Source organism: Manis javanica, chromosome 2 (genome assembly GCF_040802235.1).
Source record: "Manis javanica isolate MJ-LG chromosome 2, MJ_LKY, whole genome shotgun sequence".
NCBI lineage: Eukaryota > Metazoa > Chordata > Mammalia > Pholidota > Manidae > Manis > Manis javanica.
In genome coordinates this window covers 31,716,028-31,732,153 of record NC_133157.1, presented here as the reverse complement: position 1 = coordinate 31,732,153, position 16,126 = coordinate 31,716,028, and the positions used below count along the sequence as shown (strand labels likewise).

The window sequence follows — 16,126 nt, the reverse complement described above, 5'->3', positions numbered from 1 at the left end:
TGTAGGAGCAACTATATTTCTGACAGGTTTAAAATAAAAAAGTACATTCATGTGTGTATATATGTGTATGTGTGTGCACTGCCTGAGACCCAAGCAATTCTCAAGGTTGCTCTTCAAAGATCATGGAGACTGCTTGTTAATAATGTGAATTTCTTGGCCCTACAGCAAAGCCACCTAATTAGAGGTTCTGGGGCAGGGCTGGGAAATCTGAATTTTTAGCAAAGTTTACTGGGAGGTTCTCATACATATAGAAATTTAGGAATCATTGCTCTAGATGAACACTGCTGAGCTGGGAGTCTCAAAATGTTCTGGGCTTTTGAGATCTAAAGAGCCAATTCTAGCCTGAGTTTCTGGTTACATGTGCAGCAGAAAAGAGGTTTCCAGGTGGGGAAGCATTCTGAGATTTGCAGATCATAGAGATAATAATAGGGTCAAAAATCAGAACCATGCACTCAGGGAATCCAGAGTGGGAGTACCCCCAGGCCATTGGTGTGCAGGTAGGGACACAGAATCCCATTTCCCAGTTTTCCCAGAGAAGAGTAGCTGGAGGAGAGCTCCTAAGAACATAAAACAGCTGGACCCCAAAATAAACCAGATTCCCAATCTGGGATGCATGGAAGAAATCTCTTTAATACACCAACCGAGAGCCACAGGCCCAGCTCCCAGGCAAGAGTGTGCATGTTGAATCAATTGAAATTGAGTCACGGATATAATTAATTTAATGTGTTTAAATGGTTTTCCGTATAGTAAACATGCTGAATGAGGGTGACCCAGAATGAAGTGTCTGCCTGAGAGTGGAAAATGGATAACATGTGTGCTGTATAATAAAACCCTCTAGCAGATAGAAAATGCTTCAATTTATTTCCAACTCCTGTTCCTTTCCTTTCTCTTTGTTTATGGCTGAACTTGGCCTGCTGTGGTCCCCTTGGACCACAGAGACACTTTTTATTTTATCAAAAGACATCCTTTTTTTCTCTGATCAGAAGACAGTTTTAATTAAACCTGCCTACAACCTGGTGACAAGCACATACTAATATGTGACAAAGGGGATAAGGATGAATGGGAAGAAAGGACGAAGTATTGCTGCACTATTGCAACCTTTCTCAAGTAAAGGGGACTTGCACAAAGAGAAGGGAAACGGTGCGGAGTGTGGTAGGCGCAGGGCCGATCAGAGTACCATCCAGGCGCTGCCGAATCATCTCTCCACGTGACTCTGAAAGCTCAGATGCCATCTCCAACACCGAGGGGTGAATTTGAGGATGAATAGGTTAAGACTGCTTTCTATTCTGACATTTGCTGAATTATGAGTCACAAACTGAAACAGGCATAAATACATGTCAAGGAATTTCCCATTAAAAGAAATTCATCTTCAAGCCATGTAAAGCACTTCAAGTAGTGGTATCTAATTGCTCATCGACTAGGGATTATGTATTATTTGCCTTAGATGAAAGGGAGCATTTAGAAGCAGTTAGAAATTATCTCCAACTAAGATACATCAGGCATCTAGGCAAAACGCCGAGGTCTAGGATGAGAGGCAGCAGCAGAACGCTCCCAGATTCTGTGGCTCTCTATCCAGCCGCTTCAACTTGGGTTACTAGGAATTCATTCTACTAAGTAAGAAAGCGTGAAAAGATGACCCACGTTTTGAAATAGCTCTGCCACAGTGCTCGCGGTGGGCCTTGGGCAAACCCCACCGGCTCCGAGGCCCAGCCTGTGATCGTGCACTGGGAAGAGAAAGGACTCTGAGGCATCTGGCGCTCTGTGGAGCCCTGCTGAGGAGGGGCCTCCGGAAGAGGGGGCTGAGCGGGCAGGGCTCTGGGTCCCTCCTCCATTAAACCAAGAGGCTTCTCTCTGATCGGTGTTATATATATGTGTGTATATATATATATATATATCACCACCATGTGAGATGTTACAAGAGGTTCTGAGGATTAAAAAAAAAATTGAAACCACTGGTCTGAGGAAAGCTGTTACAGTTTCCAGTGTGAATCTATGCTGTACTATAAACATGGGCTTTGCTCATAACTAATAGAGTCTTTGCTTCTGATCTGTGGGAGAGATGCCAGGAGCCTTCAGGTCAAGAGTGGCCCTATACAGGATTTTGGAAATCTACTACATTTTAGGAAACCTCAGCAGCTCCCAACCTCCCAGATCAGTGGTTCTCAAACTCAAGTGTGCATACATTTACCTGGAAGGTTTGTTAAACCACCGTAGCTGATCCTCAGCCCAGGAGACTCTGATTTGGGCTTGAAAATTTGCATTTCTAACCAGCTGCCAGTGGGCACTGAAACTGATGGTCAAGGCGCACTTGGAGAATCGCTGGCCTGTCATAGCTTGTTCCTTCAGAACTGAGTCCCATCTTACCTTCCCAGCCTCATCCTCCTCCTTTCCAATGTTCCCCAAAAAGTAATTGTCCCTGCACACATGCATTTCTCTCTTGCTCACCACGCACCATCTGGCCAGGCTGCAAGCCTCTTCTCTGCATGTCTAAGGCACAGCTCACATGCCACCTCTTCCAAAAAGGCTTCCCTGACGTTTTCATCAAAGGTCACAGGAACTCCTCTGGGCTTACATAGCTTTTTCCATTTGCTGAGCACTTTTAGCCTCTTTTTGTTATTTGTGTCTAGATCTTGCCCCTGCATCTGTACCATATTACCCACTTGGGCTTCCATACCACTGTCTACACCCTCAGCACCTGCAAAAGCCTTGGCCCATCATCAGACCAGCAAATCTGAGCTCATGTATAAATTAATAGGAACATTTAAGAAATACACCAATTAACTCCTCTTAATACCCCAGGCCAGGCTGATTCTGTAAATGACTTTTTAAATTAGAACACAGGACAGTGTTTAGCTGTTTCAACCTATTCTTTAAAAAATTTTCCTTGTTTCCTGTGAGCAGAGTCAGTGACTAATACACATCATGAGACATAAATAACTACCACTTATGTCCACTACCAGAAAGTGGTGTAATGCAGCAGTTAAGAGCAAGACCCAGGTTCAAATCCCAGCTCTACCTTTAGCTGTAGAAATTAAACGCTCTGAGCTCAAGGTGCCTCACGTTTAGTGGAGATAATAATGGCACCTACTTTCTACAGATGGCATACAGATGCAATGAAGCTATTACTAACATTAGCAATTGCTAGCATTTATTAAGTGCCTACTATGTGCCTAGCCTTGGGCATACATTATTGAGTCTAATCTACATAAAATGTTTAAGATAGTATCTAGAACATAATATGCATTCAATAAATATTATTGATTATTATTGTTAATTTTCCTCATTTCTCAGATGAGAGATTTGAGGCTCAGAGCAAATGGCTTGCTCAACAAATATTATCAGTTTTTTACTTTGTAATGGTTAAGTTTTATAGCTACCTCACAAGATAGGTAGTATTTCCATGTTGGGAATGAAACTTCTGTGGTTTGAAAAAGGTAACTTGAAAGTGAAGGCCCAGGATTTGAACATGACTTTGGGTCCAGAGCTTCTGAGGGCATACCCCACCCCACCACCTGGTGAATTCCACCTGCTCTGTGTGTAGTCAATTAGCTCTGCCCTTTGAAATCCATGAGTTAGAGAAAAGCATTTTCCTAGCATGTCAGAGAACATCACCGTACCTGGCCCTCATTTTGGCAGCCTGCAATCCTTTGGCCCATGGGAAGTTATTTCAACAACCCAAGAGAATGGACTGCACATCAGAAGGCATGGGACACAGACCCTGTTGCCTTGTATGTCCCCAAGGGGCACTAAGGAAAGCAGAACCCCAGGGGTGTGGGACTGACCGTGACCCCGAAGAAGTTGGTCTCATTCATGGCATTGAGGATGATCCTGCCCAGTGTGTGGTCTGTGTAGTTGAAGTCCTGGATCCGCTGGTGTCGGCTGCTGGCGTGCAGCGTCTCCATGGCCCTCTGCAGCGTCTTGGCAATGACCCAGATGCCATCATAGGCATATCCATGGAACTTGCTGGGCCCCACGCCTGACCTCTTGTTGTTGTATTCTCTCTCGTACTGCTGTGGAGTCTGGAAAACAAGGGGACCGAGGAACACTAAGTTACAGCTGGCAAGGACATCAGGCATGTGGTGCTGAGAGCTGAGACTCTCCAGGGCTTATTGTGCTAGGCTCTTTATATGCATTATCTTATTTAATCTTCACAGCAACTGTGTACAGTGGGTGCTATTACTGTCCCCATTTTATGAATGAGGATACTGAGTCAGGAAAGTTGACTTGCCTAAGGCCACGTGGCTAGTGAGTGGGAGGGCTGAGATTTGAACCCTGGCAGTGTGGCAAAGCTAGGGTAAAGAAATAATACGCCCTAACCAGGCCTCCCCCTGATATTTACAGGGCCTGGGGCTAGAGTACACACACATATGAAAGTACACATACCATATGTCTAAATATTTAAGTTATCGACAGGCAAACAGTTTAATAAAATATTTTCTACATCCCCATAATGAATATAGTTTCCTAATGATCTGAAAGGCCAAGTTTGAGTTCAGAGTTCTGGGGCTCCTCAGAACTTCAGGCTGAACACAGCAGCACAGGGGAGCTGGCCTTTCTGTGTAGCCCACCTCTGTGGCCCAGCCAAGCTCAGTCTACACTACCTTCCCCCTCCAGCATCACTGGCCCCCTGACCACTCCAGAAGTGCAGTCCACCCCCAAAAGGGCTGGTCAGGCAAGAAGCTACCCCGGCCCTGCAAGTGGCTTCAGCTGGTTTGGCAGGGAATTCAGGGTACGGTCCAGGAGGAAGATGGTGCAGGCCCCAGGTGGGCATAATCCAGTGGCCTTGTGGATTATGGGGCCCGAGCGAGGCCTTTCTAGAGCATGGGGCCTGGAGATAGTACCAGGTGCCCAGGGGTAAGGGCTATTTTCACCCCATACCATGCCCGCTCCTCTTTCCTCTTCTGTAATATACAGAGTCTGAAAATATTTGGCATTTTAAAAAGAGAATTTTTTTCTCCCATTTAACTGAATTTCATAAAAGAGTTTCACTGGTGGTATTAACATTTGGGTTGTGGCCACAAAGTAATGAAACTGCCTTTTTACTCCAGTCCCTAAGGTTTACACATCCAAATGGATGCTGCCCCAGGGGAACCCACTATCCTCAGCCCCTTTGTGGACCTCTCTTCAGTCTCTTCTAAAGCCCTGTCAGAAGTGTCATCAGAGCTCTGGTTCAGTCTAAGGAAAAACCTTCTTCTGGGACAAACTATATATAGAAACCATAGCCTCATCAGTTTACACTGGGAAGGGCCCTCCAAGATGGTCACACCTACCTCCTCTACCTGAAGCCTGAGGCACAGAGAGGTCCAGAGACTTGCCCAAGGTCACACAGCTTGTGTGTGTGTGTGTGTGTGTGTGTGTGTGTGTGTGTGTGTGTGTGTGTGTGTGGCTAGATTGGTCCCATTCCACCTCTGCTGCTTCTCTCATTTTTGACTTTTGAGGACATAACTGCCTTTTGAAAAACCATCCCAAGTTGTTCAGGGCCGGCTCTAGTGCCCGAGGAGGGTGTGCAGCTAAGCCAGGGAAGGCCGGGCTTCCCTGTGGCTGAAGCCTGGGTGACCCTTTTGACCTTGGCTTAAGGTGTCAGCAGGGCGGGTCACTCATGCATGTGCCTGGGAATGGCCAGTCCTCCCTGTGGGCCCTGCAAGTAGGGAATTCTGCAGGACCAAACGGGAACGCTAGTGTCCTGCCAACAAATCTACGTCTTCTTTTTTTGTTTCAGCTCCCATGGAATGACTAAGGCTTCATTCCACTAACACTTTTCCTCAGAAAGGCATCATGTCCAGCCTTCAAATTCTGTTCATCACTCAAAGTACATGGCAAACTCCTCAAATTCAAGGGCTGCCCAAGGAGGCAGCACTGTCTCTAGCCCAGCCCAACTCATTGAGCCTCTTCTCAGTCACGCTCCTCCACCCACCGTGTCCCTTGGAGTTGGCTCTCATCCTTCACCATTTCACCCCTGTGGGAGCGTGAAAGGGCCCATTATGACGCCCACTCTCTTCCTTACAACTTTGGGATCCTGTGATTGCATCAGGTTTGTTTGCACCTCAGGGCTTTTGCACCAGCTGTTTCCTCTGCCAGAAAGCTTCTTCCCCAGCTCTTTGCTGATATTCTCAGCATTCAACTGTCAACTTGCCACTTCTTAGGGATGGTTTCCCTGAACCACCCTCTCTAAACACCCCTCAGCCCAGGCATTCTCCATCCACTGGTTTTCTTTTCTTCACTGTACTTCTCACTTCCTGTGATTTTCCCACTTGTGTGTTTCCTTGATTATTTGGTGTTGTTCCACCCTTCCCTCCTCCAACTAGAATTAAGCTCCATGGGGACCGGGATGTTATCTGGCTTGCTTACTGAGGTGTCACCAGAACCCAAAACAATACCTAAGGAGAATCTTCCTAAGCCTCAGTTTCTCCATCTGAGGAATGAGGAGGTTGGATCAGGTGATCAAGAAGTTTCCTCTTGGCAGTAGAGGTAGGAGCCTGGCACAGTGGTAAGGGCACAGGATTTGGCGGGAGGCAGACCTGCCCTCTAGCTCCTGCTCTGTGGTTTGCTAACTGCAGCCTGGAGCGAGTGCTGAGTCCTGCATGTTTCTGAGTCCTCCCTTGCTGGGCGGCTATGCACATCCAGTGAGATGAAGAATGCAAAGGGCCCCGTCCAGTGTCCCAGACGTGGCAGGTGCCCCACAAATTCCAGCTAGTGCTATTAATAGTAAAGATGACATGTTCAACCTGGCCACCCAGCAGAGCTACTGGCCCAGGATGCCCTGAGGACCAGAGCCTGCAGCAACACATGTGCTGACAGTGGCCAACGGTGCCCTAGTGCATGGGTGTCCTACCTTTACTTCCTTAACTGATTTCCAGTTACTGGACATTTACACTGTTTCTAAATTTTCCTGATTATAGGACTGCAGAAAGTGTCCTTGTATCTAAATTTTCTGAACACACACTCGTAATTATTCCTTTCAGAATAAATTCCCAGAAGCATAATAGCTGAAGCAGAGTATAAAAAACTTAAACACTCCTCACACATATATCTGGCCAAATTAGTCTCCCCAAATATGAAACGTTAAAATCCCACTGTGTATGAAAGTACCCATTTCCCTGCATCCTTGACAACAATAGGTATTTTGATTTTTAAAAATCATTGTCAATTTGTTAGGTTAAGAAACAAAGTATATCTACGTTTAATTTTAATTTGCATTTCTCTGATTAATGATTAGAGTGAGCTTCTTCCAAACACGGATGGCAGTTTTTATTTCTTAGGTGCATTTCCTCTTTATACTGTATTGCTATAGTGATAATCACATTTTTAAATGTTTTGTCTTAATGCATCCCTGTTATTTTCCATCCTTTACTATTTGGCTACTTTTTCTTTGATTTTTTAAATATGATTTTGGTCTATTTCTACTTATTAATTCAGCTATTGGCTGTTTTAAAAGGCTTAAGAATTATTTGAAAGTATATTTCCCTAATTAATGGCTTTAAGCATAAAAGGAATGAGGCCCCTTTGACTTCTTCTCTCCTGGATTTTGCTTCTGTGAGCTTTCTCTGACATACACAAAGGCATCTGAGGGTTGGTGGTATCTGTCTTTGAGTCTATTTGTTCAACCCAGTGATTACATTCAGATGTTTCCTGGCCTCTGTCCTAACCCAAACATGCCACTGGGGCATCCTTCAAGGTTTCTATGACCCTCTTAAAGTTGGGGGTCCAGACCTGAGATGAATATTCGCAGTGGGTCTCACTAAAGGATAAATGAATGGGATTTTTTACTTTCTTTGGTATTGTTCATTTATTTATTTATTTTGTGGGGACAGTAGGGGAGCCAAGATCATATTGTTTACTCAGTTTGACCTTGGAGCAATCAAATATACTTTTTATATGTGTACTTGTAAGTCTCTATCTTTTCTGTCTCATAAAACTGTTCTTTGTCCAGGGGACAGGGGACAAAAGGGGTGGAGAACAATATCAATATGGATGTTGACCTCATTTCTGTGGGTAGAGTCCTTGGAACAGGATACAGGTGTAGCTAAGCTGTGAAAGGTGACCTCATTCTCACTGTTACTGCAAGCACCAAGCTGGACTCATTGCTACTACATTATATCCCAGGCCATTCATCACTTCCCAGGTGAAGCCAGCGCCAGTCTCCCTTGGGCAAAACAATGAGAGCAGGAAGAAACCTTCACACAGTTGTCGGAGAAAAAATAATAGTTGTTGTTAAAGTAGACCTACAATTATTCAGGGCAGAAGAATTTCTTCCAGTGTAAAAGCTGACACTGAAAGCTGATTAATTACTCATTCTCTGAGATTAAGTTTGTCATGAGATTCTAAAAGTTTCTGAGAAAGTAACTTTATATAAAGAGTCCCAATTACTGAGAAGTTGTGCTCCGGCATATTTTTGAAAGGCAGTTGTTGAAACTTGGAACATATTTTCCCACAGAAACTATGTTATAAATAGTGGTTAGGCTCCCAGGCTAGCCCACACAAGCTTGCTAACCCACAATGTGACTAAACCTTATGGGTCTATCATTCCAACAGAACCAAGTGGAGTCCTGCTTTCTCGCAGAGGGGACCCTCATGTACAGAAGAGACAAGGATCAGGATGCATCCCCTTCTACATCTCCAAATGCCACCCTCAGGGTGGCAAAACTGGCAGAGTTTCTTGCTAGCATACCTTGTGGTATTTTAAGATCAAATGGTCTCATTTGCAAGGTACACATAGGAGATATTTAGTCTACTGGCTCCTACACTCCAGTGTGCAGATGACCTGGGTCCTTGTTAAGAATGCAGATGCCAGTGCCCTACATTCTGATTCAGTATATCTGTAAGATAATTTAGGCATCTGTATTTTTTTAAATCTTCTAATATTTCAAGAATGTACAAATTGGTTACTGCTGGAGTCCCTCCTACAATCTGATTACTGGATCTTCTCAGTAGCAACTTCTAGACGTTAGTTGAGCTCTTCAGACTCCCCCAGTGTTGGAAGCTCATTGTCTCTTCAGGCAGAGCCTTCTGCTTAAGGAATGCCTGATGTGTATGAGACTACCAGATGTAGAGTTTACACCCTCTCTCTATAACCTGTATTCAGGCTGCACATCTTCCCATGAGCCATAATGAACATGTCTGCTCCCTCTTATACACATCAGCCCCTCAAAGAGCTGAAGACAGTCATGGGCTAGCCCCATCCCCAATGCCCTGCTCTCCACCTTTTAAGCAAAATAGTCTCGGTTCAGACTTTCATTCTGACTATGATGAAAGGCTTATATCAGACCAAATATTCCATGAAGAACATTCAGAAAAGCAGAATAAAATACAAAAATAGCTATTCAAAAGCATCAGAAAACAACCAGTACATTTCAGACTCGAGGAGCAAGCTCCTGAGAGAAGAGGCATATTTTCAGAAAAGTCCAACATTCTTTGCTGTTTCTCCTTGCAGCCTTTGCTGATTTGTAAGTAGGAAGGCTAGTAGCAGAAACAGAAAGCATGGAATCAGTCTTCAGCAGTCCCACAGGGAGGGAAGACAAAAATCTTTAGTTTAGGGCTATCAGGGTAGGAAGACTTGTAGGGCCGAGGTCTTGGAGGAAAAGAAACCACAGAAACGTGGTTCTGCATTTGAAACCACATTGGTACTTGAAATATTTCATGATAACTAAGTTGCCTAATATAAGAGGCTGAGAAGCTAAGCAAGAAGTATGACTGAGGGACTAGGAAAATAAGCAGAAACATTCATTGGCTCATAATATCAGGAAGGAAAAAAGCTCTAATCCAGGCCGGTAAACACCCCAGGACTTCAGTTGAGAACACTGAAGGACAAACACTAGGAATAAGGGCAAACAAACATAGACCAGGCCTTATAAAAACCAAAACCAAGCCTGGAATCATTTCCATTCTTGAGTGGATTAAGGTGATCTTCCCTTAGTCTAGCTACTTCTTGAAGAGAAGTGAGTCTTCTCTGGAGAAAGATAATACCATATATAGCCTCTAAAATTTTTCATATCCAATTAAAACAATCAAATTTACCAGTACACCAGGAAATAGGACCAAATAATTTAGAAAAGGAAAAAGAAGAAAAAAGAAAAATAGACAATAGAAACAGACCTACAGGTGATCCAAATATTGAAGTTATTAGACATGGACTTTAAAATAACAAGACTTACATGTTCAAGAACAGATTAGAGATACCAAATATCATCAGAGAGTTGGAAGCTATGAAAGAAAAAAAGAACAAAACAGAAATTCTAAAAATAAAAAATATAACTGAAATTAAAAACTCAATAGATGGATGAAACAACATTATTAGACATAGCAGAAAGCAGGTTAGTGAACTGAAAGAAAGGTTAGTAGTAGTGAATGTTGAAGCACAAAGAGGAAAAAATAGAAAATGAAAAATCAATGTAAGATAATATGGAATATGTTAAAAATGTAGAGTAAATGTATAATTGTTGTCCTGGAACATGAAGAAAGAGAGGATAGGCAGGAACAATATTTAAAGGGATATTATTATGCTAGAATTTCTCCAAACGCACAGCAATCCAGAGATCCATGGAATTCCATGAGCTGTGTGAACTCCAATCAAGGTAAAGCTAAAGGAAACCTCACTTCACATGGCACAGTAAAACTGTTGAAGACCAAAATAATGACAACACCTTAAAGGCAGCTAGAAAGAGAAAATAAAGAGATACATTACCTTGAAAAGAACAAGTTGAACCCCTCACTTATTAGAAACAATGGAAGCCAGAAGACAGTAAAATGACATCTTAAAGTGTTGAAAGAAAATAATAGACCATGTAGAATTATACATCTTGTGAATATTTCCCTTAAAATTAAAGGTGAAAGAATGAAAATTTCAGACAGCCAGAAAAGAAGAGAATTTGTCTCCAGCTAACCTACAGTAAAAGAATGACCAAGAGTTCTTCAGACAGAAAGAAAGTGATCATAAACAAAAACAGAAATTGAGGAAGGGATGAAAAGTAATATAAGATATAAATATGTGAGTAGATCTAAATGAAAAATGATATCAGGGCCAAGAAAATCTTAAAGAAAAATAAAGGTGAAGGACTTACATTACTAGGTTTCAAGTCTTATAAAGCTTTAGTTAGTAAGGCAGTGTGGTATTGGTTACAGGATTCACAAATAGACCAACAGCAGAGAATGCAAGTCCAGAAACAGACTGATGCTACACAGTCATTTCATCTATGACAAAGTTATAGCACGGGGGTTAGCGAGGATGATGGACTTTCCAGTAAATGGTCCTGAATCAACTGGGTAGCTATAGGGGAAAAAATGAATCTTGATCTTACTTCAGCCCATACACAAAATCAATTTCATATGAATTCTATATCTAAATGTGAAAGTAAAACAAAACTTCTAAAAGATAGGAGAGTGTCTTCATGAGCATGGGTGGGCCAAGATGCTTAAACAAGACACAAATATACCAATCATAAAGAAGACTAATAAACTGAATACATTAAAATGAAGAATTTCTGTTCATCAAAATACATCATTAATAGAGTGAAAATGTAAGTTTCAGAATGGGAGAAGATAAATAATATATATAACTGTCCAAGGGTTCATAATCAGAATATAAGAAGAACTTCTACAAATCAATAAGAAACAGGTATAGAATCTAAGTGGAAAAATGGGCAAAAGACTTCAATGGGCAATTTATAAAAAAGGATATCAAAATGGCCAAAACAGATATGGAAGGATGCTCAACTTCATTAGTCATCAGAGAAATATAAATTAAAACCCAAATGAGATACCATTATACACCCACCAGGCTGGCTAAAATTAAAAAGTTGACAATACCAAATGTTAGCAAGCATGTGAACCAACTGGAACCCTCAATCACTTCTGGTGGGTGTGTAAATTGGTACAACCACTTTAGAAATCTGTTTGGCAATGCCTACTAAAGCTGAACATATGCATAACCTATGACTCATAAATTCTACCCCTACATATGCATCCAATAGTAATTTGCACATATATTCACCAAAATACATCAAATACCTAGAATAAATCAAACAAAATATGTGTAAGAATTCCACACAGAAAATTACAAAAAATATCTGAGAGAAATGAAAGAAGACCTAAGTAAATGCAGGGATATACAAAATTCATAGATTAGAAAACTATATGTTATTAAGATGTTAGTTTTTCCTAAATTATTCTACAGTTTCAGTAAAATCCCAGTAACAAACCAGAGCAGATTTGTGCATATGTGCATGTAAACTGACTTACTACTCTTTTCCCTTGCCCCAAAGCTGCTGTGCTGAGGGAAGAGACCTACAGTTTGCTGAGCACCTACTGAGAGTCTGGCACTCTGCAAGACACTTTCCTCTGTTTTCACCTAATCTAATCTTTATAGATCCATAAAAGATATTACTACCCCAGTATTAGAGATAAGAAACAATTTCAGAAAGATCAATGACTTGCCCAATGTCACTGTATCACTGTTAATCACTATCACTATTTCACCCAATTCAGGTGTATATAACAGAAAAAAAGTAATCAGTGACTTAAATGAGATAGCTTATTTCTTTCTCATGTAAAAGATGTGAGGCAGTGCAGGGCTACAATGGCAGCTCCACAGTGTAATTAGGAACTCAGTTTCCTATCTTTGTGCTCCATTGTCCTAGAATGAAGTTTCCTTCTCAAGGTCATCTCTTGGTCCAAGATGGCTGCTATAACTCCAGTCATCCCATCCATATTCCAACCAACACAAAGAAGAAGGAAAAGAAGGGTAAATTCTCCTATTAAAGAAGCTTTTCAGAAGTCTCATATAACACTTCTACTTATATTTAATGGGTCACCTTAGAATCCTGGCCATTAGTAGTTACATGGGAAGCTGAGAAATATCCATTTTCAGCTAGGTTGCAACATACCTAGTTAAAAACCAGAGTTCTGTTACTGGGATGGATGGGGGATTATAGATATTGGTATAGAAAAGCAGCCATCTTTCAGAGCCACCCAGTTGGGAAGTGGTGGAGCCAAGATTCAAATCTAGCCACTGCCATCATTGCTTATGATCTCCCACAGGCCATCCCACACTTCCTCCTGGGCCCATGGCCACACCGCCTATATTCCAGTGAAGTGAATACCTGGGGAAGCAGAGGGGAACACGAGCTTTGTGGGGAAGCTGGGGGACAGAGGCAGTGGCACTGTGAAGCTTGCCTCCCTGCAGAGAACTCCTACTTTTCCATGCCACCTTCCTGTCCCCTCTCTGGAGCCCAGAGCTTCCCTGGAAGCTCCGTGTTCTTTGTCACGGAGCTCTCCTGTCTGTGACAGTGAGATGGGTGCAGCTTTTCCTGGGTTTTTGGCCCTAAGTTGGGGACTCACTAAATCTGTGTTTCCTCTGTTTTTGCCACGTTGAATAAATAGTCACGGATGGTCACAGAAGCTTCTTGTCAGAAAAAATTACAAAACTCTTCCAAAGAATAAACCTGTGCCTTTGCTAGAGGGTGGGGCCACCCCTGGGGTTCCCAGTGATTCCAGGACTCTGTGAACATTTCCATCTGGCACCTAGGTCCAGCTCTGTGTCTCAGCAGGGGAACCATAACAGGAGGGTTCTCACCGGAAAAGCTTAGTGGGTGAACTCTTTTTGGAAAATTAATTTTGAGTTAAAAAATATCACATTACAGTATTTTTTATCTTGAGTACTGAGGTTTTAGGCACCCCCTTAAATTTTGCCCCTAGTTCCTGCCCTGGATCTGTGAATTATAAGTGGACAGATGGGCTGCTTAGATTGGGACTTGATCACCACCAAGACCTGCGTGGGCCTGGAGGGACTGGCGGGGCACAGTAAGGAAGAAGTAGTGAGTCTTCGCTACTGGAAGGATGTGGGGTTCCAATGGGAGTCTGGCCTGGATGATCCCAGGAGAGCGCTGAGACCCTCTGATTCCAAGAGGCAAAGAGGTGGCAGATCTCCTCGTGTAGCTTCAATCATCTTATAGCCCCAGGAGAACGCAAGAAATGCTGCCTCTTCTCTCAAAGACTTTGGGGACAGGGTCTGGGCTTCCTGGAATTTTGAAAGCTGCCCCACGCTGGAAGCCTGGCTCTGTTTTGACGGCATGACTCCATCCCATGAGGCCCACATGATCACCCACACTGAGGGGGAGTGAACAGCCCTAAGAAGAGCCTCCAGGTGTGCTGTTCACAGGCACAGAGATATGGGGGTGACGTCAGCCCCTAAGAAAATAATTCAGAATGAAAATGAAAGTCAGTGACCTGGGAGATGTTACAAAGTCAAAATATTTCTTCCCCAGAATGCTGCAAATAATCATCTGCCCAAAATGCATTTCTGTGCCTTGTTCACACCCATGCATGGCGTGCCCACCTGGGTAACATCCGTGCTCCTTGGAGGACACTGAGGCCCTTCTCACGGTGTCTCATGGCTATCACCAGCACTTGGCTTCACAGGTCTCATGTGTAAGCATTTATGTCTTTGGTTTCATTGAGTCTCTCCATTTAGTTTTTATACTGTCTGCTAGCATGGGATTTTTTTTCTTAATTCTTGTGTTTTCCTTAAATTTTATACTATTTTTAGATTAAAATATAGTGTGTCCCTGCACTCAAGTTATTTAAAAATAACACTTACTGAAATAAAATGAGTTATTTTGGCTCATTATTCAGCATCTCAAAAAACTTTTTATATGCTCATTGATTTTTGTGTGAAAATATTTCTTTCGACATTTTCTAACCAGAGGGTTTTTCTAGGATCTCTCAGGTGCCAGCATGATCTAAAGAGTTGTTTATAAAATGTGTCCTAATGATTTGCTGTGTTTTTGATAAATCAATAAATCATTCTTAAAGACTTGGCTCTGACTGAGATAAAATAATGGATAAAAATAGTGTACATATATATTTTACTATGAAGTTTGTTTTTTAAACGAAACTGGGGTTGGGTGGAGAATTTAACAATCTGAGCTCAGAAAAGACAGAAAAGAATTATGTACACTGCTGTACCAAATTCAGGCTGGTGGGTAGAATTGATAGATGGATGCTGCCATCTGCACCAGGGCTGCCATCACCTGATTCTTGATGACCCTTACACCAATAGAGAATGGTGCATTTTTGAATTTTTTGAAATTTGAAAATGGTGCAGTTTTTACATATGCCATAGTACCTGGGTCTCTCCCAGTCCCGTGAGGCAGGCAGGGAGGGGTTAATAACGCCTAGTGGAAACACATGGAGGACCTAACTTTAAGCACACCCTCTCCAAGGTACTGCTCACAGCTATGCCAGCACTAGAGCACCAGGTACCATGCTCGCCACATTACACAATCTGCCATCAATCCTTTTAACCCCAGAGGAAGGCATTTTTACCACTACTATACAGATGAGGAAACAGAGGCTCAGAGAACTCAAGCTTAAGGATACACGGCTGGTAAGTGGCAAAACTGAGGTTTGAGCCAGTCTGGTTGGTCTACCGCCTGTTTCCTAAAGTCTACTTGAGGGGTGCTTCTTCTCCTCCAAGATGACAGGAGCATCCGTGAGAGTGAGATCCAGTTGGGAAGCACCTGGGATAAAGCCCTGATAGAGTCTGAAAGCCAACGCCTTTAGTGGGTGCTGTGAAAGTCTCAGTTCCATCGCTTGCATTTTGTGCTTATAAAGCACCCTTACCTCATTTGGTTCTCACAATTCCTTAGAGGGCCATGCAGTGAAGGGTTGGCTTTCCTCATTGAGTGGTCAAGTGATTTGTTCAAAATCACATAGTAAAGGCCAGAACGAGATCTGGCCACTTTTCACCAACATCATCAGACAAGATGACCAAAGGAGATGGCCTGGGGGCTGCAACAGGCAGACCAAGGCACTGACCTTTCCCGAGATGGTCTTGGTCTGCTTGGAGCTCAGGGGCTCGAAGTCCACACCAATGTAGCCCTCCATGGCAGCAAGCAGACTCTTCCGGAGACAACGGGATGAGTTGGCTTCTGTGTGCACCTGCTCCCACCAGGAAGGCTCGTACCAGCCCGGGATGATCCATTGGTATTTGCTACCATACATGTTCTCCTCATATGCCTGCAACAGATGGGTTGACCATAAGTCAGACATGTATTCAAGTCTTTGTGCCCTGTGAGAGAGGTGGAAGGGACTCAGGCTTCCTCTTACCAGAGGATTGATTAATTTTTCTATT

The 16,126-nt window shown here is 42.9% G+C and overlaps 1 protein-coding gene across 1 annotated transcript in view; it reads right to left on the bottom strand.

The window, feature by feature from the left end:
- GABBR2 (gamma-aminobutyric acid type B receptor subunit 2) overlaps positions 1 to 16,126 on the bottom strand; it is a 328,260-nt gene that overhangs the window by 123,256 nt on the left and 188,878 nt on the right. Inside the window, exons 6-7 of the mRNA XM_073227151.1 lie at positions 15,811 to 16,011; positions 3,783 to 4,019 (exon numbers count right to left, since the gene is read on the bottom strand). Coding sequence (XP_073083252.1) covers positions 3,783 to 4,019; positions 15,811 to 16,011 — 438 coding nt within the window. The remainder of the gene's footprint in view (positions 1 to 3,782; positions 4,020 to 15,810; positions 16,012 to 16,126) is intronic.